We start from the raw sequence: 19,075 nt of genomic DNA on the forward strand, positions 1-19,075 counted from the left end.
CCTTGGAGCTGGTGCCCACAGGGCACCAGGACACGCCCCATCCCTGAGCCCCTCACCTGGCCCAGCCCCTAAGGCCTCCCTGCCACACAGAGGCTGGCAGGTGAAAGGGCTCAACCAAGATTGAGGCGTCACGACGGGGTGGGTATTCTGGAGCCTGTAAGCCTGCCAGTGTGTGTGAGAGTGTGTGTGCACATCTGTGTGAGTGTGTGTGTCTAAATGTGTGTGTATGTGTGAGTGCATGAGAGTGTGTGTGTCTGTGTGTGTGTCCATGTGTGTGTATCTGAGTGTGAATGTGTGTATGAGTGTGTGCATGTGTGTGCATGTGAGTGCATGTGTGTATATCTGAGACTGTATGAATGTATGTGTAAGAGTGTGTGTGCATGTGTGTGAGTGCCTGAGAGTGTATGTGCATGAATGTATGTGTGCATGTGTGAATGTGGGTGTAAATGCATGTGTATCTGAGAGTGTGTGAATGTGTGTATAGAGCGTGTGTGCATGTGTGTGAGTGCCTGAGAGTGTGTGTGTGCGTGTGAGTGCATGCGTGTGTATCTGAGAGTGTGAATGTGTATTTGAGTGTGTGTGTGCATATGCGTGTGTGTGAGTATGCATCTGTCCCTAGCAGAGCTGCCAGGGTGTCTAGTCGTGTGTCTGGGCAAGGGGCTGCCTGTGCACCGTGGGCCCTGGTCCACCTGCCGGGGGCCTGGGAGGTGGCCAGGAAGGCCGGGCACTCACCTCTGCTGCCCGCACAGGTGCCTCTGAAGGTGAGCCTGAGTGCAGGCCGCTCGTGGGGATACCTGGTGCCCCTGCAGGGGGCCCCCGGCCCCACCAACGTCCCGCCGAGTCTCCAAGCAACATCTGGGCCCCCGCCAGCCCCGGAGCGCCAACCCCCGCGCCTGCATTTTTTGCCTTCATTCAGTCCGTAGCCCCAGGCAACAGCGGAAAAGAGAGCCGGCATCCACCAGGGGCGGTGCGGCCTCCCCGAGGCCAGGGCTTCATGAGCGGGCACAGCCACCTTCCCCTGGGGCCGCCTGCAGTAAACGCCTCTGGAGAGCTGTCATGACCTGTCTTTGTGACTCCTTCCCGGGGGTGGGAAACCGGGCCCGCAGCCCTTGACCCCTCAGTCAGGACGAGCACCGGGGCAAGTCTGGGTCCCCCCGCCAGGCAGCTGCTCAGCACCTCACAGGAGCCAGGAGCAGCTAGCAGCCTGGCTCCCAGCGACCCCAAGCGGGCCCGCGGGTGGCGGTGTGCTGAGTGGAGAGCACCTCCCGACCACCCTCCTGAGAGCTCGACCACCCTCCTGAGGGCCAGAGGGGCCTGTGCCCAGGTGCTTGCCAGCTGCTTCTCACAGGCACTCCGGGGCCAAAGGAGGGTCTGGCCTGAGCACCCCAGAGCCTCTCCGTGGCCTGAGACACAGACGCCCCACCTTGGATGACAGAGACACTGCGGCCAGAGAGGTCGCCTTGCTGGACGGGCCCCAGCAGGCCTGCCCCGCCCTGGCTCAGCCCAGGGCCCCCCACCCCGTGCAGCCTCACCCCTGCATCCTGGTCTGGGTCTCGGCTCCAAGAACCCCCACCAAGGGGGGCACGGTGCTCACCTGGCAGGGCCGAGGGGAGCCCCTCCAGGAGGGGAGCAGGCCCCCCGCCCCAGCCCGGACCCTGGCCTTACAGCGACTCGAGCCCGCGGGACACGGCCTCACTCTTCCGGGTGACGGGGTCGTCACCGCTCACCGTGCCCAGGCCCGTTCTTCTCACGGCTTCAAATCGCCGTCGCCGGTCTCCCAGGGCATGCAGGGCCTGATGGCCGCGCCTGACCCTCGTGGGGGGCACGGGGCCCCCTCACGCCACTGTGTCCGGCGTGTGTCGGCGTCTGAGCGACAGCCCGTCTTCATGCCGTCACCGCAGAGGCAGAGACCACTGCCTCCTCTTGGGGAGGACCTCACGCCGACCAGTGACTGTCCCGGGAGTGCCGTCCCAGGGCCAGGCCAGGCTGCTGTGCGTGCGGGCAGCCCTGTGGGGCAGGTGGGACCCAGTCAGACTCAGAGAAGGGGGCGCAGTGGACACCCCAAGGGCGGAGGGGGCGCACCCCCACCCGGAAGGTGGCCCCGGCAGGAAGGGCCCACCGTGGGGGCCGTCACACTGGTGGGCTTCAGCAGCCCCGGGGCATGCTGGGCGCCTCCCCCCGGGGTCTCAGTGCCCCCATCCCTGGCTGATACCCCAACCCCCACCACAGCCCCTCCTTACAGGACCTGGGGGTCCCACCCAGCCCCACCCCTCACCCCATCCCGTGAGCCCACGGCTCCAAGGAGCGTCAGACAGGCAGGCAGATGCAAGCTGGCAGGGCAGCCGGGTCGGGGCCACAGACACAGGAACGGGGGCCTCCCCTGCCCACGGGTCGCCCCACCACTGACCCCCGCCCCGGGGTCGGGGGTAAGCCCAGCACCTCAGGGAGGAGCCCTTCCGGGCCCAGGGTTACACAGAGGACGCGGCAAGAAAGCATGGAGCATGGTTCCATCAGCTCAGGTTTTATTGAAAAACAGCAGCATCAGGGGCCGGGCGAGCGCAGGGCTGTGGCTGCGGCCCCCCCGTGGCTCACAGGGACCCCCCCCGCCCGGCAGCCTGCGCCCCCGGAATTCGGTGCCCCTTGGGGCCCTCCCGCGGGCCACACTGACGGTGGACTCAGCAAGCAACAGCAGCCCGCCTGGGCCCCGTCCCCAGATCTGACCTCCACCAGCCTGCAGAGTGTCCCCGAGCATCCCTGCCCTGGCCACCCTCCCCACAGCGCCAGCGCCCTGGGCAAAAGCTCACCCCGGGCACCCCCACTGCATGCGGGCCTGTGCAGCAGCCTCAGCCTGGGAGGAAGGAGGGCTGGGACCCAGGCTGGCTGGGCCGGAGGAGAGCGGACGAGGCCTCGGGGCCAGCCCGCCCCGGCCAAGCACCCCCGGCCCCCCGGAGCCCTCAGACACCAGGCTCTCCCCCTGCACACGTGCACACGCACAGAGGCACACGTGTGTGCACCTACCCACACGCACACACAGGCACACCCCTTCTCAGAAGTGGCTGATTATTGCTGTTAAAACACCGCATCCACACCAGCAGGCAGCAGGCCTCGCACCGCCGCCAGAGGCCTGTCGTCCGCACCCCGAGCAAACACAGCCCAGGCTCTGCCCGTGCTCGGCCCAGAACTCAACTCCAAAAAGGCCCCAGGGCCCCAGCTCAGGTTCAGGGGCCGGAATGACGCACAGCAGTGGCCTCGGACAGACGTGAAAGCAGAGGCGACGCGGCACACGCCAGGGAGGCCCAGGGCCGCCATCCAGCAGCCCCGACGCTGACAGCCCCCAACTGCACCCACACTCCAGCATGCCCCGGACGTCAGAGCCAGGCCTGGGGGCCCAGAGAACCTCCAAGCCCTTGCCAGACACGGGAAGGAGCCCCCACCCCCGAGGACCGTCTCTGAGAAAGGACCCCCAGAGCAGGATGGGGGCCCCGGGACCATGTGGCCTCCCCGTCCAAGCCCCTCATCCGTCCGCCCCTAACCCCGCCCTGGGCCAGCAGGGCGAGGCCAGCCCCGACACAGACGGAGGGACCCCGGGGGACACCACCACGGCCCTGCGTGGGGCCAGACCACCCGGCTGGCCCCGACACACACCCCCCACCCGCTCTGGCCGCCCGCCCTCGGGACCAGCTGCCTGAAGAGCCTTTACCCAGGCAAGGCCTGCCAGCCACGGGCCAGGACGCTGGGCCGCACAACAGTGCTGGAGCCTCAGCTGCTCCAGGTCCCGGGACCCGATGGGCCCATCGGGCCAGCGCTTCAGGCCCGTCTAGCAAAGACGTGCTCAGGCTCCACCTCCCACTTCCGCTGCCTGGAAGCCGGACCCCTGAGCACAGTGCCAGGCCCAGGGCTGGCCTTCCGGCCCAGGGAGGCCCGGGAGCTGGCAGGGCCAGGAGGAGCCCAGGACTGCCCAACGCAGAGAAGCTGCCCAGACACACCCCCAGGCAGGAGCCCGGGGGGACGCTTCACAGAGGTAGAAGAAGTGACATCAGGATTTCTACAAAGGTATAAAACTCACAACGCAGTGCATGTTTGTGGAGCAGGTAGCTCCCAGGCTGGGGGAGCCGGGAGACCTGCCCCCAGGAGCCCAGGCCACACGCTGGCCAGGCAGGGGTCTTGACCCGGGCTCAGCACGCACCCAGCCTGGGGCACACAGGCACCTCTGCCCACCTCAGGGCCGGGCGGCGGCTGGACAACAGCATTCCGGACACGTGGCCACCCTGCCACACCCCTCCTGGTGTCCGTCCTGGCAGCAACAAAGGGCACAAGGGGAGGTTGAGGGCCCAGCCTGTGCCCAGCACCCCCTGGGCCATCTGCAGGGGTGGGGCAGGGGCCACGCAGCAGGAACAGACATCAGGGGACAGGAGGGGCCACACCCCTGCTAGGAGGACCCCCTCAAGGCGCTCCAGTCCACACCAACAGACGCCGAGGGCCCTCTGCCCCGCACCCCCGCTGGGGACAGGGGCCCCAGAGGCACAGGGCCGGAGGAAGCCCGCAGTGTCCCAGAGCCACCACCAGACAAGAACACAACCCGCCAGGCCCCAGGCCGGCCGCAGCCCCGCCGTGCCCCTCGCCACCTAAGGCCACCCCAAACCGACACCAAACCAAACAGAAAGAGGAAAAAGGCACAGCTTTGTTTTCCGTTTTGCTAAAACACTTTACGTCTGTCTGTATTATCCAGATTAACAAAATCTGAGAGCTGCAAGAAAATAGGGGGCCGATTTCTGTACAGTCTACAAAACTCCCACCCCCGACGGGGGCTGGGCGCCACCAGGGAGAATGTACAGGGCAGCGCGGGGTCTGTACAATGTTCCGCAGGTTATCTCAGCCGCTCACAGTCCCCAGGGCCCCTCGGGTGGCCAGGCGCGGCCGGCTCAAAGCGCCTCTGATGACGCGCCCTCCAGGGCCCTGCACATGGCACCCAGGTCCGTGGCCCACGCCGCCTGCCACTCCCCCGCAAAGCGAGGGGCCTCTGCGGGCCTCTACGCCCCTCCAGCCACCACCTTCCTCCCCGACTCTGGGCCACTCCCACTCCCAAAAGCCCCTGCCTGCGACCTGGGGCAGCGAGTGGGCACTTGGAAGGCGCCCCGCTCCTACACTGGACGCTGCTGGCAAGCTGCTCCCGCCTGCGCCCGCCCAGGAGTGCCCTCGGGGCGGAAACGACGTTCAGTCAGGGTCTCCCTCCAGACTCCAAACCAACCCTCCATCCCCCGGCACCCACCCCTACCAAACTGGGCCGGAAGTAGTGCATATTCTAGACCACACAGGTGTGTGTGTGTGTGTGTGTAGGTATCAACTACCGTTTTGTCCCAAGAGTTAAAGTCATGCAGAGTGCTATTCTGTCTAAATAACTTATTAAAAAATAGGTCGGCTTCAGGCTGGGAGAAGCTACGGGCTCGGTGGTGCGGGCGTCAGCCTGGGTTGGTCAAGATTCACAGGACAGAGCCCGGCCGCTGTGGGGCAGAAAGTTCCCAGGGAGGTCCGGGAGCGGCCACCACGCCCGATCGAGCTGGCCCTGGGGGAGCGGGGACCCCCACGGCCGCCTCCACCTTGCCCTCCTGGAGGGCCCTGACCGCGGCTGGACCACACGTCGCTATGGGAACCACACCTGGATGACGACGCCAATCAGCAAAGTCCGGGCGGAGGGGGGGCAGGTACCGAAAGGAAAGAGGGGGTGATCAACGTCGAAGCAGAGCTGGACTGGGGGAAGCGAGGGGCGAGGTGGACAGCAGGGCTCCAGAGAGCGGGGCACGGGCCGGGGCGCTCACCAGTCTAGGTCCAGTCTGGGCAGGGCGGGGGCGGGGGGCTGCGGGCATGCGGCATGCTGCAGCCAGGCCACATCCTCGGCATGCACGGAGCAAAGCGGCCGTGGGCAGCCCGGGGCCCGGGGCGCAGCAGGCCACGCCCACTGAGGGGCGGACGGCCGAGCCCCGCCCCACTGCCGGCCGGGGGTCTGCTGGGCGTCGGGGGCCTCACCCCAGAGGCTCTGTGCTTGGTGGGCAAGGCGGGGCCCCTGGCCACCTCGGGGCTGAGCGGGATGGGGCCGCTCCGGCTGGGGCCAGCAGCTGCGTGGGCTCGCGACGGCCCACGCTGTCACTCTTCAGGGCGTGGCCCGACCCAGGGCGGGCAGGGGGCGTGGCTGGAGGGACCACCCACCTTCCCGCGTGTCACCGATGCACACCGGCCCGGCATCCCCCAGGAACCAGCCAAGGAACCGTGTGGTGTCGAAAAGGGAGGAGCCCAACACACACACCAAGGTGAGCGTCTGAAAGCGGCCCGGGCGGCGGGCGGGGCGGGCACAGGCGGGCGGGCGGGCGGGGTGGAGGGCGGACGGCGGCGGTCACTCCTCACGCAGCTGCAGGCGGTAGCGGTGGTAGCGGACCTGGAAGAAGAGGCGCTCGGCCAGCGAGAGGGTCATGCCGGGCATCACGTGGCGGTCGCTTGAGCCCATGTGTCTGAAGCCCAGCGACTCGTAGAGCTTGTGGGCGGCCGCCTTGACGGCCGTGGTGCCCAGCACCACCGCGGAGTAGTCATGCGCCAGGGCGAACTCCAGCACCTTGCGGCCGAGAGCCTTGGCGATGCCCCTGCCGCGGAAGCGCGAGTCCACGGACATGCGCAGCAGCTCCACCGTGTTGTCCGCCGCGTGCGCCCGCGCCGCCACGATGCCCACCACGTTGCCGTCCAGCACGGCCACCCAGAAGCAGGAGCCTGCGGGGAAAAGGGAAGAGGTCAGGGCCACGGGCACCACCGCCTTCCGGCCAGCCCGCAGGGCCCCTCTGGGCCGAGCACCGGGCCCCACCTGCCTGCCACCCGCAGCAGCCCTGGAGCCACCCTGCCCCTGGGCCTGAGGCTGTGCAGCGAGCCCTGTGGTCAGGCCAGCCACCCCCACCCCAGGCCCAGACCCATCGCAGCCCGGTGCAGGGCAGGAGGGGGCATGGGGAGACCTCTGGGGAACCGAGAGGTGCAGGAGGGTCAGAGGGACGAAGCCTGGAGGGGAGAGCCGTATTCTCCAGTGACCCGAGGCCCAGGTGCTCCAGGAGGCTAGACCAGCATGGTGCCCATCCAGGGAGCCTGGCCTGTGCCCGCCCTGCCCACAGCCACACCAGCCCCCACTGCCACATTCTCCCCATCGGAGGCCTAACCTCCCCCTAAAGCACCTTCATGTGACCCCACCAGGAAGACACTTGTCTCCCGTCCGCTGGGTCCCCCCTGCCTGCTTCCCCAGCATGCCCCACCCCCCCGCCACCCCAGCCTGTCACCTCTGTGGGGGTCTCCTTACCGCCGAACCCCAAGACTGAGCCCGGGCACCCAGCCAGAGCTCGGGAATGACCACACCCCGCCCACTGACCTGCCCACTGGCCAGGGGCGCGGGCTCTCCCCACCCACCCAGCCCGGGTCAGAGGTCAGCACAGGCTCAGTTTCCCCAGAGCAGAGGCAGCCCCCACAAGCCCCAGTGCAGCCCATCAGCTGCCGCTCAGCCTCCCCGCCCCCGTGGGGTCTTCCTGCAGACCCCCCAGCTGTCTCAGCCCACCTGATCTCACATCCAGGGGGACTGCGCCCCAGAGACGGGGGGCCATTCCAGGCTTTGGTGCAAGGCAGACCTGGGCTGAAGCTCCAGGACGCTGATAAGATGCTTTGTTTTGGGCTTGGAAGAGGGTCACGCAGAACCGAGGGTGCCCAAGGCCTGCCAGGTGGCTTCAGGGCTGAGAAGGACCAGCCGCCATGGCCCGGAGCTGGTCACGCTGGGCAGCTCAGCCCTGCCCCGGGAGCCTTGCTTCCCCTGCCCAGCTGCCCTTCCCTGCCACCCGCCAGGGTCCTACTAGACCCTCACCAGCCATTCAGGCCCCTCTCCACACAGACCTTCCTGCACCTGGGGTACCCTCACATCCCAACTCTGGGCACACAGAAAAGCCTGCCCCTGCCCCCAGGCCAGCCTGAAGCATAAACTCCCTGGAGGGGATGGCTCCAGAGCAGGTGCCAGCCCCTCCATCTACAGAAAGCCAGGGCTGGGGCGAGATCCTGGGATTAGTAAGTGGCCCAGGGACCAGAAGTGGAAGCCGTGACATAAGACCCCCATTCTCCTAGGGTTCTCATCCCCCCACCGTGGGGTCCCCTGTCCTGCCACTCAGGGCCCCAGCATTCCGGGCCAGCCCAGGACCCACGAGACGCACCGAATGGGCCCCTGGGGGGTGAGACGGGCACCAGGCGACAGGCAGCAGCAGCCCGAGCAGCAGGGCGGGTCAGCGTGGCCCAGGGCCAGCTTGGGCCAGCAGCGCCCGGCCCTCAGAGGACACAGGACGGAAGCCAGGGACGCTCTGGGAGGAGGACCCAGTCCTGCCAGCCCGGCCCTGCCAGCCTGCGGCACCCCACCCCCCGGCCAGCGCCCTCGTCCCTAGGAGGCTCAGTTCACGCTGCGCCCGGCCCAGGCCATCCGGTGCCCACCGGAGGCTGCTGGGGCGGGGGCGGCTCTGCGGGGAGGAAGGGCTGGGGGGCGGGGGCAGGGGCGGGGCCCGGAGCCTCACCGGGGGGCTTCATGTAGTACTGCTCGATGTCGGCCATGTCCGTGTGCAGCGCGCAGTCCAGGTAGGCGAGGACCACCTTCCGGCTGTAGTAATAGCGCAGGGCCAGCAGCCCTGCGGGCACCAGGCAGGTCAGCAGCAGCGAGCGCGTCAGGGCGAAGCAGAGCGCTGCGGGGAGAGGGCGCGCTCAGTGCCCTCTGGGGCGGGGCCTGCGGGCCACCCGAGTCCCGCACAGCACTGGCCCCTGGTCGATAACCACCGGGGCCATGGGCAGAGAAGACCCCAAGCGCAGAGCCCGGCCCGTTTTCTCTGGAAGAGCAAAGACCATCGCAGCTGCCGCTTCCACTTGGCCCTGTGGGCAAACTTCTCGTCCGTGAGGACGCGATGCCGTCACCCCTGACATCAGGACTTCCAAGTGTCCTGAGCACAGCAGCGGCCTCTGGCAGACTGCCCTCAACCGCTGGCAGGCACAGATCAGGGCATGACTACGGAGGGGGGGAGCCCTGCCCATCACCCCAGACCCTTAGCTGGGTCCATATCCTGGCCTACATGAGGCTGGGGGGAGTCAAAGAGCCGGCAGGCCAGGCACCGTCCCTCTCTTGGGAACTTGGGGGGCCCCACCCCAGCCAAGAACCCTCAGGGCCGGCCTCTGGGCGTCGTGAGGGCAGGGGCCAGGGAGGAAGGCCGAACCGGGCCTCCAGCGCTCGGAGGCAGACGTGCCTGCAGTCAAAGGCCTCTGCTGCGTGACCTTGGGAAGTCCCACCCGCCCAGCCTCAAGCTCCACATCTACGAAATGGGGAGAATCGCCCTCCCTCTGCAAGGCCTCAAGGGGCCAAGCCTCAAAGCCCCCAACTGGGGCGCCCGCGTCAGGCCCACCGCCCCTCGCCCAGCCTCCTCGGCGCGCTCCCTCCGCCCGGCACCCCGGGGAGCTGGCTGCCTGCCCCTCATAAATTAGCACTTGGAGCCGGCGAGGCAACCTCCCCCGCCGGGTGGATTATATATAGTTACACGCGCCGGGCGCGGGGCCTCGGCGGCGGGCGCTACCTGCTGCTCCCCCGCCCCCACCCGGGATGACCGGGGAGGAGACGCGGGTGGAGACCCCAGTCCTCCCCGCCCGCAGCCCCTGCACCCGGCCCACACCGGTTCCCACGCCCCCGCCCAGCGCGCCTTGGCCCGGAGCCCGGACCGGCCCCAGCGCCGGGGGCCACCTCGCCCCGGGGCCGCCGCAGAACATGCGCGTCCAAGGGGAAGGCAGGGGTCCGCCTCCTTCCCGGGCAGAGGCCCGGGGCCGAGGTGGGGGGGCGGGGGGCGAGAGGGCCGGAGAGAGCCCCGTGCGCGTCCCCAGAGGGCCGGGCGGGCGCGGACTGCGGCAGGCCGGGGTGCACCCCGCGGCCCCGACCCCGCCGCCCCGCCGGGTCCCCGCGCACTGACCGGCCAGCAGGGCGTAGAGCAGCTGCGCGCGCGGGTGCTGCCGCAGGCCGCGGAATGCCGTGTTGGGGATGCGCTCCATGATGCCGTCGTAGAAGATGCGGCGCGCAGCCTCCTGCTCCGCCGCGCGGAACTCGCGGATGTACACGCCGCGCCCCTCGGGCGGCTCCGCGCCCCCGGCGCCGCCGAGAGCCTGGGGGCCCGGCGCGGGCGGGGGAGCGGCGGGGGCGGCGGCCGGCCCGGGGGCAGCGGGCAGCGGGGGCCACATGGCGCCGGCGGCGGCGAGCAGCGCGTCCTTCTGGGCCCCCGGCAGCGCCTCATGGTCCTCGGCGGCCACGATCTTCGTCTCGCAGACCATGTCGGGAGGCCCACAATGCATGCACCCGGCCGGGCGGCGCAGCGCAGGGACGCGGGCCGGGCGGCGGGCCCAGGGCAAGGGCGCGGCGCCCTAGGACCCGCGGCGGCGGCGGCGGCAGCGGCGGCGGCTCAGGAGCGCGGGGCGGAGGCGGCGGGCGGCCGGGGCGCGCGCAGGGAGCTGCGCCGCATTTTGGAGAAGTATTTATAATGCAGCGGCGCCGGTGCAGTCGCGGCGCCCGGGGTCCCGCAGGGTCCTAGCGTCCACTGCATTGGCTGCCGAGGGTCACCATGTGATCTCGAGGGTGGGAGCAGACGCCGCCCCCGCGCCCGCCCGATGGCACACTCGGGCGCTGCACCGCGGCCGGCCGGGGGCGGCGCGGGCGTCCCCGGGGCGCGACGGAGCGGCCGAGTCCCCGCGAAGCCGGCCGGGGACGAGCGAGCGTGCGGCCGGGGGTCGCGGCCGGGGTCCCGGCCCGGAACGGGCGCTCCGTGGGACTCCCGGCCGGGCGCCTCCCGCCAGGGCCCTGCGCCCCCGCGCGCGCCGCCGGTGAGCGCTCGGGCCTGGGGCCGCGCCACCGGACCCCGCACCGCCTCGTCCTCTTGCTCGTCCTCCTCGGCCACCGGGCGCTGTCACGGAAGCGTCTCCGTCTCCATCTCCCGCCCCTTTGTCTGAACGCGGCGCTTGACCGAGATCCTGGGGAGGGGGCGCCCCGGCTTGCCCCGCCCGGCGCCCCTGGGAACCTGCGCCCGGGGCCGCACGGGCTGGCGGCGCGGGGACGCGATCAGAGCGGGGTCCGATGCCCACGCCGCCCGCAGCCTAGCGGGTCCCCGCGCCCGGATGCCGGATCCCCAGCGCCGGCGCGGGGGCGCGGGGCCCGCAGGACCCCTCCCGGCTCGGCCCCCGCCCTCCGAGGCCCGCGCATGCGCCCCGCGATCTCGGTGCAGGTGCAGGGAGGGCGCTCGGGGCGCGCGCCCCGGGCCCCCGCGAGCCCCCCGCGCCGACGCCGCGGGCAGGAGGCGAGGGGGGCAAGTGGAAGGGGAAGGGCGGGAGTCCCAGGCCCGCCCCCAGAGCCTGACGAGCCCAGCCCCCCGGTATCCCCGCACCCCCCTTCCCCGCGTCGCCCCAGTTCCCCACAAGTGACCCCGCGGGCCGGCCTGGAGCGGAGCTCACACCCGCCAGAGTGGACAGCAAGCCTCGGGCTCCAGGCTTGAGGACCCTCTGGCCGCTGGGGCCCAGTGAGGCGGCGGCGGTCACCCAGAGGCCAGGAAAGAGACCGCCCCTCGCGGAGTCGCCCTGAGGGACCCAGGGGGCGCGAGAAGAGGGAGGACCCGGGGCCCAAAGCGCTGGGTCCTAGCGGGAGGGGCAGCCGAGCTGGGGCGTCACGCACTCGCAGTGTTTCGTGTGTCAGGATTTGCCCGGGGTCCGCCTGTGACTTAACAGGAGAGCCGGGTGGGATCACGGACAATGTTAGGGGCCCTCATCCAGCCGTTCAGACAGCCCTCCACACGCCGCCCGGGGCTGCCCCGCGCCGCGCGCCGGGCTCTCAGGCATCCTGAGGATGGCCGGCTCCACGGCAGGAGGAAGGTCGCAGCCAGAGGACAGCGTGTAAGGAGTCCAGGAAGGAAGAGGGGCGGGTGTGGGAGCGCCGGGGCAGCGTCCTGACACTCGCCCCTAGATCCGGGTCTGCAGGGGTCCCTACAGGCCAGTGGCCTCTGCTGGCCGTTGTCAGTCGCTCAGTCATGTCCCACCCTTGTAGCCCCCCAGGCTCCTCTGTCCATGAGATTCTCCAGGCAAGAATACTGGAGTGTTCACCATGCTCTTCAGGAGATCCTCCCGACCCAGGGATGGAACCCGGGTCTCCTGCACTGCAGGCGGATTCTTTACCAGCTGAGCTGCCAGGTCTTTCCCGGTCCATAACCAGCCCTGCCCCTCCAGGCCCAGAGAAGGATGGGGGCCTGGGCCCCCACTCAGCCTGACCTTGTAGGGCACCCTCCTGCCTTAGTGGGTTGAGCTCACCCTCCAGCCTGCACAAGGCTGGGAAGGGCCACGGCGCCTTGAGGCAGTGGTCCAGCCCCTGGCTGGGAAGAGAGAGCGCCTGGACCAGGTGGGGAGGGACAAGGCTGGCCCCCAAGGAGGCCTGCCCGGGTTCTGGACTTCAGGGGGCTGCGAGTTGGGGAGAAGGAAGAGGGGAGAGGTGCGGGCAGCTGGGCAGTCCCAGGCCCTGCTGCCCGGCCTCAGTCCAGGGCCCAGGGAGGGGAGTCCCCTCGCGCAGCTGGACTGGGGGCAGGGTCCTGGGTGCTGTCAGGAGCCTGGGGCGGGCGGAGTCCAGCTGTCTTCCCAGCACCCCCGGGGTCACTCACCCTGGCCCACCCCACAAATTCCCGCCCGTGCCTCTTGACTTTGGCTGACCCAACTACCCTGGCCTGATGCCTACCAGAGCCCCACGGGCCCCCGATGGGGGTAGTGGGGGTCCTCTGAGCACAGCAAGACCCCCGTCCAGACCCCAGAGTGGGGAGGAGGAGGGCCCAGCACAGGACCGTTCGTTGAGTGGGAGAACCCCCACCCTGGGGGAAGGGGACCCAGAGCAGAGAGGGTCCTCGGGATCCTAGGGAGAGGAGGACCTGGGAGGGCTGCAGAGGTGGTGGGGGTGCTGGCGAAGTGAGCCCTGGAAGGCGAAGAAAACCAGGATCAGACTTGGGGCGGGCGGCCAGGGCCCAGCCCACGGGAGCTCTTCCCAGAGAACGTGAAGGAAGCAAGAGAAACCAACTGCCCAGCTGGAGGCCTGGGTCCTCTGCTTAGAACCTGCCAGGTGGCTCGCTGGGCCCTGGGCTCTAAGAGCTCCTGAGGGCAGGGAGAGCGTGACGCTCCTGACCCGCCTGCTGTACCCAGGCTGCCTGCTCCTAACCGGGAATCTGTGACGCAGCACCCGGCCTTCCCACCGAAGCTCTGCTCTCCCGATGCTTTACAGGCTGGGGGCTGGGGGCTGGGGGCTGGGTGCAGGAGCCGCCAGTCACAGAGGGCAGCACTCCAGCTGGACTTCGGGACCAAGGAGAATAAGCTGGGACAAGGGCGGAAGAGCAAAGTGGGTGGTGGAGGCCGCGTGGGAACTCCGTGGAGAGGGACAGCACGTGCGAAGGCCCGGGGGTAGCGGGGACTACGAGGCCAATGTGCTTGCAGAAATTTTCAGACGGCTGATTTACCACGCGGTTGTCTAGGGAGCTATTTGCAGGCAGGCCACCGCGAGAAGATGTGTGGAATCTAAGAAGCAGTGCCTCCAAACGAGAAGTATGAAGGTGGGCAGTGGGAACGCCCAGCTGGTTGGGAGACAGAGGGCACAGGCTGGGGGGGACACGCTGGGAAGGACCAGACTGCTGGAGGATGGACGGACGTGACGAAGGCAGACGAGTGGGAATGATCAAGTGAACAGTCTGCAGGGGCAGCAAGCGCTGCCCCAGAGGTGACGCCGTCCCAGCTCACGCGGCCCCAACACGGCCACGAAGACGCTCTTGGTCCAGTCAGCAGAAAGCGGCGGTACTGCTCAGGACAGAGCCAGGATGTCCTTGGCCTTGCCTGCACACAAGGCTAAACCCTTCCCGGGGCCCCAGCGGCTTCTCCAGCACCACCCCCGAGCGGGCCTTCCCCACCTAAACAGACTCGCTCCCACCAAGGTTGCGTGGCCAGGGCTGCCCACCCCAGGGGGCCCGCCTGGGGCCTTGCTCGGCCTCCAGGGCCTGCGACAGGCTGGCTTCTGCCCAAAGCCCCCCAGGGGGCTCCGCTCTCTCCCTGCCCTGTGAATGCCCCCTCCTCGGGGGCATCACCTCCCCGCCCCCACCCCCGAGCCCCAGGGGCCTTCTCTCCCCAGCGCCTTCCCAGGTGTGTCTGCCCCGCGGCCTCCTGGGCCTCTCTGCTCACCCTTGTCCCCCAGCCCTGGCCCCTCACTCCCGACGACGCCGACTCTGCCCCCAGCCCGAGTCGATCCTCGGCCAGCAGCCAGGAAGGTCCGGCTCAGACAGACTTCAGCCTGCCCACCTGCCTGTCCTTCACGCCGCCCGCCGCCCTCTGCGGGCAGACGGCTCTGCCGCCGCCTAGCCCTTCAGCCTGCGGCCCCTGCCACCCCGCCTGGCAGGGCTGTCTCTTCCTCCCAAAGGGCACCCCCTGCAGAGGTTTTCCATGAGGACCCCTCCTTTCTGTTCACAGGGGCTCCAGTTGGAGCCAGGCTTTGGGGCTGCCCGGCGCAGTTAAACTTCTATTTTAGATAAACCGGTGATTTTCAGGTTAAATGTGTCCCGAGTACTTCCTGGGACGCGCTACACTAAGAAGTGCCTGCCTGCTCCCTCAAAAGGGCTCAGCGATCCTCGAATCTGGGCTCCCTGGCAGCCAGGAATGGCCACATGACGGAGGCCAACCCGTGGGACGTGGCCACTCTCTGGCAGTGCCCTGATGAAGGTGCCTGTTTCTGCCACCCTCTGCTCCTTTGGGGGCCCCAGGACAGGCGGCCCCGGTCCCTGCCCCCCACGCCCAGGCCCAAAGGCCACCGAGGCTGCCTGCGGCTCCAGCTCTCCCTCCCCCAGGCCTCGCTCTGGCCTGACTGAAATCAGCCCATGGGCATCCTCACCCTCAGACATCGAGCTCAGCCCCCCTTGAAGCCAAGGTAGGACTCTGGTTTGTTCCCTGTGGTCCTGACATCTGGAGCAGCACCCACAGGCTAGGCGGGTCCAGCAGAAGAGAAGAGGACAGGAGGGAAGTCACAGTCAAGGGTTGGGAAGCCACTGGGGTAAGGAAGGGCCTGGACAAAGCATCTGAACAGCTGTGTGCACCCAGACGCCAAGGACAGGACAGGCTGGGCTGGGGACTGGGGTCACCCTCCCGGGCAGGGGACCAGGAGTGTCCAGCTCTGGCCACCTTGGATAGCAGCGCCAGGCACAGAGATGGCCATGGCCAAGTGCACCCTCCACGCTAAAAAGGAAGTGCAGACAGGGAACAGGGGAGGCCCCTGGAAGGCGGTGGCCACCGTGCCCACGGGTGCACACCCCTAGCCTGGTGCCAGGGTGGGAGAGCTGCCCGGCGGGGAAACCCAGGCCCAGGCAGGGACTCCAGGGGACGACGGTGGGCGCTGGTGGCCAGAGCAGGGACACAGGACACCAGCGTGGGGACCAGGCTTTTATTGGTGAGAGCACGTCCTGGTGGGTCCTCAGTGCCCGGCCGGCCAGCAGGCACACAGGGCCCGGCGCTCAGCCTGCAGCAGGAGGCTGTCCGTCTGCAAAGCAATGACGGGTGTGAGAGCTCCACCAGGCGGCACCCAGAGACCCGATCCCGGGGGCCGCCCAGCTCCCAGCTTCCCCCCAAGACCTGCCGGCTCCCAGGACTCCTGACGCCTGAACCCAACTGTGTCCGGACAACCCCCAGCCCCAGTCCCGCAGACTGACTGCAGGAGACGCTCAGCTGCCCCCCAGACCTCCCCGCACTCTCCCTGCCTCTGCTGCTCCTACCCTGGGCGCAGCCTCCTTGAGCCCCACACCTAGACAACTCTTCCGGCTTCTCTTTCAGGGACCCCTCTGTCCTGACAGCTCCTCCAGCCCCCCAGGGTGGGCTGGCCGCGGGGGCGTCTGGTGGCTCCAGATGCATCCCCAGGGGGCACTCCAGGTCTGGGGGAGCCCTTGGGAACTGGGAGAAGAGGGAGCAGGGCAGGGTGTCCCATTCTTCCTACTTCTCCCCTTCCCAGAAATACACCTTTCTGTTACAAACTTCCTTGGCTGGGGCCCAGCGACAGTGGAGGGGAGGGGGCACTGTTCATTCCATACTTGGGGGGTGACTCCGGGCACCCGGGCCTGCACCCACCCCCTGCAGAGGAGGCGGGGTGGGGGGGGTGGGGGGGTGGGGGGGAAGCCCCCAGACAGCTGGGCCCAAGCTGGCCTTCCAGCCCACTCGGACGGTCTCCTGCCCCACCCTCTCTGCCCACTGGGAAAGGCTGGCTTGGGACAAGCTGTCCTTTCCGGTGACCTCGGGAAAGGAGCCAGGGAGGCCACCGGGAGGAGCGGAACGGGGCAGATTCCACCCTCCACCCTCCCTGCACCCCTCGGGAGGCTCACCCGAGCGTCCAGGCTGTAGGCCGTCTTGCGCAGGTCCTGCAGGGCGCGCTGCATGAACTCGAAAGCGTGGCAGTCCACGCACGGGCGGCCTGCGCGGGGGTCGGGGTGGGGGACCCGGGTCAGGGCGCGCTCGCAGCCGGGTCCCCCCAACCCCGGGCAGCGGCCTCCGCGCACCCCCCGCCTCCCGCCCGCGGGGACGCCCGGACCACCGGGGAACAAAGGCGAGCCACGCCCCTCCCGCGCGCCCGAGTGGGGTCAGGGCCCCCGGGGACCCCTCCGCGTGCGCGCGCGGCACCTACTCTGAGCGGGGACGGCGCTCCCGGCGGCGGGCTCGGCGCGGGCCTGGGCGCCCAGCAGCGTGGCGCTCAGTAGCAGCAGCAGCAGCAGCAGCCGCGGCGGCGGCGACCTCGGGGGTCCGCACGGCGGCAGGGGGGCCATGGCCGAGCGGAGGGAGCCCGGGCGCCCTGCAGGAGCCGACAGTCAGCGGCGTCCGCCCCTTGGGCAGGCGGACCCCGACCCCGAGCTCGGTTTCGCGCGACCCACCCGCCCCGAACCCCCAGGACCCGTGAGCCACCTCCAGGGCCCCGCCCCCAGGGACGAGCGAACCCCCCTCAACCCCGCCCCCCGGGTCTGGAGGCTCCCCACGCCCCCGAGCCCCCACTCCCGCCACGCCCCTCGGGCTCTGCGACCCCTTCTCTCTCCCGCGTTCTCCGTCCAGTGAGGCCCCGTCCCGCCCTTACCGCGGTTGGGGGACCCCGCGACAGCGGCGCGGCGACTCGAGAAAGACGCGCTGCGGCCGAAGCGCACCGCGCATGCGCCCCGACCCCGCCCCAGCACCCCCCCCACACACACAGCACCCCTCCCTCCCCCCGCAGCCAACGTCGTCGTCATGGAAACCCCGGGACCGCGCGAACCGCTCGCTTAAAGGGACCGAGGTGATGGCTCCAGACTGGGTACGCGCGGCCCCGGTCGGGATCCGCACCCAGGCGCCGTCAGCCCTACCCTACAGGCATGGGCTCCTGAGGGCTGCTTGGAGGAGGCGGCACCTGGACAGCAGCTCCAGAGCCACTGCCGGCGGCCCGAGGACCCGGGTGTCCCTGGACCGATACCGAGGTAGAGCGCTCGGTACCCGCCCGGGGCTGGGGGACAGCGAAATGCAAACGCGCGGCCTCTGCGCCCAGTGGGCCAGTGGGTCCAGTCAGGGCGGGTTGCTCCGGGGAGCTCGGCTTCGGGAGCGACCCAGGTCCGGGGGGCCATCCGGTCTCCGCCCCTCGCCCCGGCTCAGCCTCGTGCCTGACCTTCAGGCCAGAGGCACAGGTAAGAAACCATCGGGCTGCCCGGTCCCCTCCAGCGCTCCGTGTCCGGACACACTCCACGGCGGCTACGTGACCTGGGACGGTTCGCGTGGCCTCTCTGCGTCCTTTGCTCCCGAGCGATCACACAAGGTCGTAGGTAAAGAGCCGAGTGTGGCCCCCGCGGGCGCCCCGAGGCGCGCGGGAACCACCCGTCCTTCTGAGAAGGGTGCTGCCTACTTGGCGTCCACCGGATCTTCACGAGGCGCAGCCCCGATGCGGAGGAGGCGACCTCCGGGTCGTGCGCCCTGGAGCCGCCAGCGGCCCGCGCGGCGCGGGGCAGCGCTGGGCCCCCTTGGTGGGGGCAGCGCCGGGCTGAACGGCCTCCACCCCACCCCCGGGCCTTGGGTCGGGTGGAGGCCGGGCATGGGATGGGACGTTCGCGGCCCCGACCGGACGCGGGCGCGCTGGCCTAGGGGCGGGGCAGGGCTCGCGATAGCCACACTCTGCTCCCCATCGGGCTCCGGGGAGGGCTGGGCTGGGCAGGGAGCGTCCGGAAACTCCGACGGGCCGCCTTCCCGGACGCGCGCGTTTCCGCGCCCTTCGTCCAGAGCCCCGCGGCGCGGTCCAGCCTCACCGTCCCTGCCCCGCTCGCTCTCGGGCCTCGGCTGCGTCCTCCCTGCGACCGAGCGGGTACCGAGAGGACCGCGCCGCCGGCCCGCGGGGGCGGCACCGCAGGGTTGCCTGGGTCCTGAGTCCCTGCCCCACTCCCGCCCGCGCCGGGGTCCCCGCGCCGCGCCGGCCCCCGCCCCTCCCCGGGTACCGACCTTCCGTCTCCACTGGGTCTTCCGCAAGCCGGCTGTGAATTCTTTCATATCCCAGGGGGCCAAACTTCCTGAGCCCCTCGACTCCCCATCACTTCTCCCTGTCCAGTTTCTCCCCCTTCCTCTTTTAAAATGCCTTTATTTTTGGCTGTTGTGGGTCTGCGGGCGGGCTTTGTCTAGTTGCCTGGCGGGCGCTTCTCACTGCAGTGTTTCTCCTGCTGTTGAGCTCGGGCTCAGTGGTCCCACAGCGGGCGCAGTCTGCCCAGACCGGGGGCTGACCCTGTGTCCCCTGCGTAGGCAAGCGGATTGTTAACCACTAGACCACCAGGCAAGTCCTTTCTCGAGCCCACACCTGTTGCCTGGGTTGCCAGCAGCTGTCCGGCTGGAGATGGACGCGGAGAGGTGTGGTCCACGTGAGCATGGCCGGTGCGTGAGTCCAGGAAGCCCTGGGAGCGACTGGCTTTGATGGCGCAGAGCCCCCAACCCCTCGGCGCCCTCCACTGTGGAGCCGCGGCCA

At 69.5% G+C, this 19,075-nt stretch overlaps 3 protein-coding genes across 7 annotated transcripts in view; 1 reads left to right on the top strand and 2 right to left on the bottom strand.

Moving 5' to 3' along the window:
* POLN (DNA polymerase nu) overlaps positions 1-2,720 on the top strand; it is a 155,891-nt gene extending 153,171 nt beyond the window's left edge. Inside the window, exons 25-28 of the mRNA XM_055587429.1 lie at positions 750-919; positions 1,162-1,242; positions 1,349-2,018; positions 2,595-2,720. Coding sequence (XP_055443404.1) covers positions 750-919; positions 1,162-1,242; positions 1,349-2,018; positions 2,595-2,720 — 1,047 coding nt within the window. The remainder of the gene's footprint in view (positions 1-749; positions 920-1,161; positions 1,243-1,348; positions 2,019-2,594) is intronic.
* A 3,129-nt stretch (positions 2,721-5,849) lies between these two features.
* NAT8L (N-acetyltransferase 8 like) lies at positions 5,850-10,479 on the bottom strand. The gene is made up of 3 exons (XM_055587539.1): positions 9,999-10,479; positions 8,571-8,735; positions 5,850-6,756 (listed from the first exon to the last, which is right to left on the bottom strand). Exons 1-3 carry the CDS (start codon positions 10,372-10,374, stop codon positions 6,389-6,391), a joined length of 909 nt encoding a protein of 302 aa, XP_055443514.1. The 5' UTR covers positions 10,375-10,479; the 3' UTR covers positions 5,850-6,388.
* A 4,815-nt stretch (positions 10,480-15,294) lies between these two features.
* On the bottom strand, positions 15,295-18,262 carry NICOL1 (NELL2 interacting cell ontogeny regulator 1). 5 transcript variants are annotated; one of them, XM_055587542.1, is made up of 5 exons: positions 17,833-18,262; positions 16,742-16,906; positions 16,443-16,531; positions 15,872-16,017; positions 15,295-15,610 (listed from the first exon to the last, which is right to left on the bottom strand). In XM_055587542.1, the coding sequence occupies exons 2-5, from the start codon at positions 16,878-16,880 to the stop codon at positions 15,310-15,312; spliced, it is 675 nt and encodes a 224-aa protein (XP_055443517.1). In that variant the 5' UTR covers positions 16,881-16,906; positions 17,833-18,262; the 3' UTR covers positions 15,295-15,309. The 5 variants fall into 5 exon arrangements, with proteins under 5 accessions (XP_055443517.1, XP_055443515.1, XP_055443516.1 ...); XM_055587540.1 differs by having other exon boundaries at positions 17,741-18,262; XM_055587541.1 differs by lacking the exon at positions 17,833-18,262 and adding an exon at positions 17,183-17,255.
* Between the last annotated feature and the right edge of the window lie 813 nt (positions 18,263-19,075).

This window comes from Bubalus kerabau, chromosome 7, assembly GCF_029407905.1.
Source record: "Bubalus kerabau isolate K-KA32 ecotype Philippines breed swamp buffalo chromosome 7, PCC_UOA_SB_1v2, whole genome shotgun sequence".
In the NCBI taxonomy this organism is placed as follows: Eukaryota; Metazoa; Chordata; class Mammalia; order Artiodactyla; family Bovidae; genus Bubalus; species Bubalus kerabau.

Excerpts from the sequence above, each read along its gene's own strand:
- NAT8L (XM_055587539.1), bottom strand. The coding sequence starts at position 10,374 with ATGCATTGTGGGCCTCCCGACATGGTCTGCGAGACGAAGATCGTGGCC. Across the intron at positions 8,736-9,998 it reads GCTCTACGCCCTGCTGGCCG|CGCTCTGCTTCGCCCTGACG; the intron begins GTCAGTGCGCGG and ends CTCTCCCCGCAG. Across the intron at positions 6,757-8,570 it reads GTACTACATGAAGCCCCCCG|GCTCCTGCTTCTGGGTGGCC; the intron begins GTGAGGCTCCGG and ends TTTTCCCCGCAG.
- NICOL1 (XM_055587540.1), bottom strand. The coding sequence starts at position 17,771 with ATGGTTTCTTACCTGTGCCTCTGGCCTGAAG. Across the intron at positions 16,907-17,740 it reads CCTGTGCCTCTGGCCTGAAG|GGCGCCCGGGCTCCCTCCGC; the intron begins GTCAGGCACGAG and ends CGGCTCCTGCAG. Across the intron at positions 16,532-16,741 it reads GAGCGCCGTCCCCGCTCAGA|GCCGCCCGTGCGTGGACTGC; the intron begins GTAGGTGCCGCG and ends ACCCCCGCGCAG.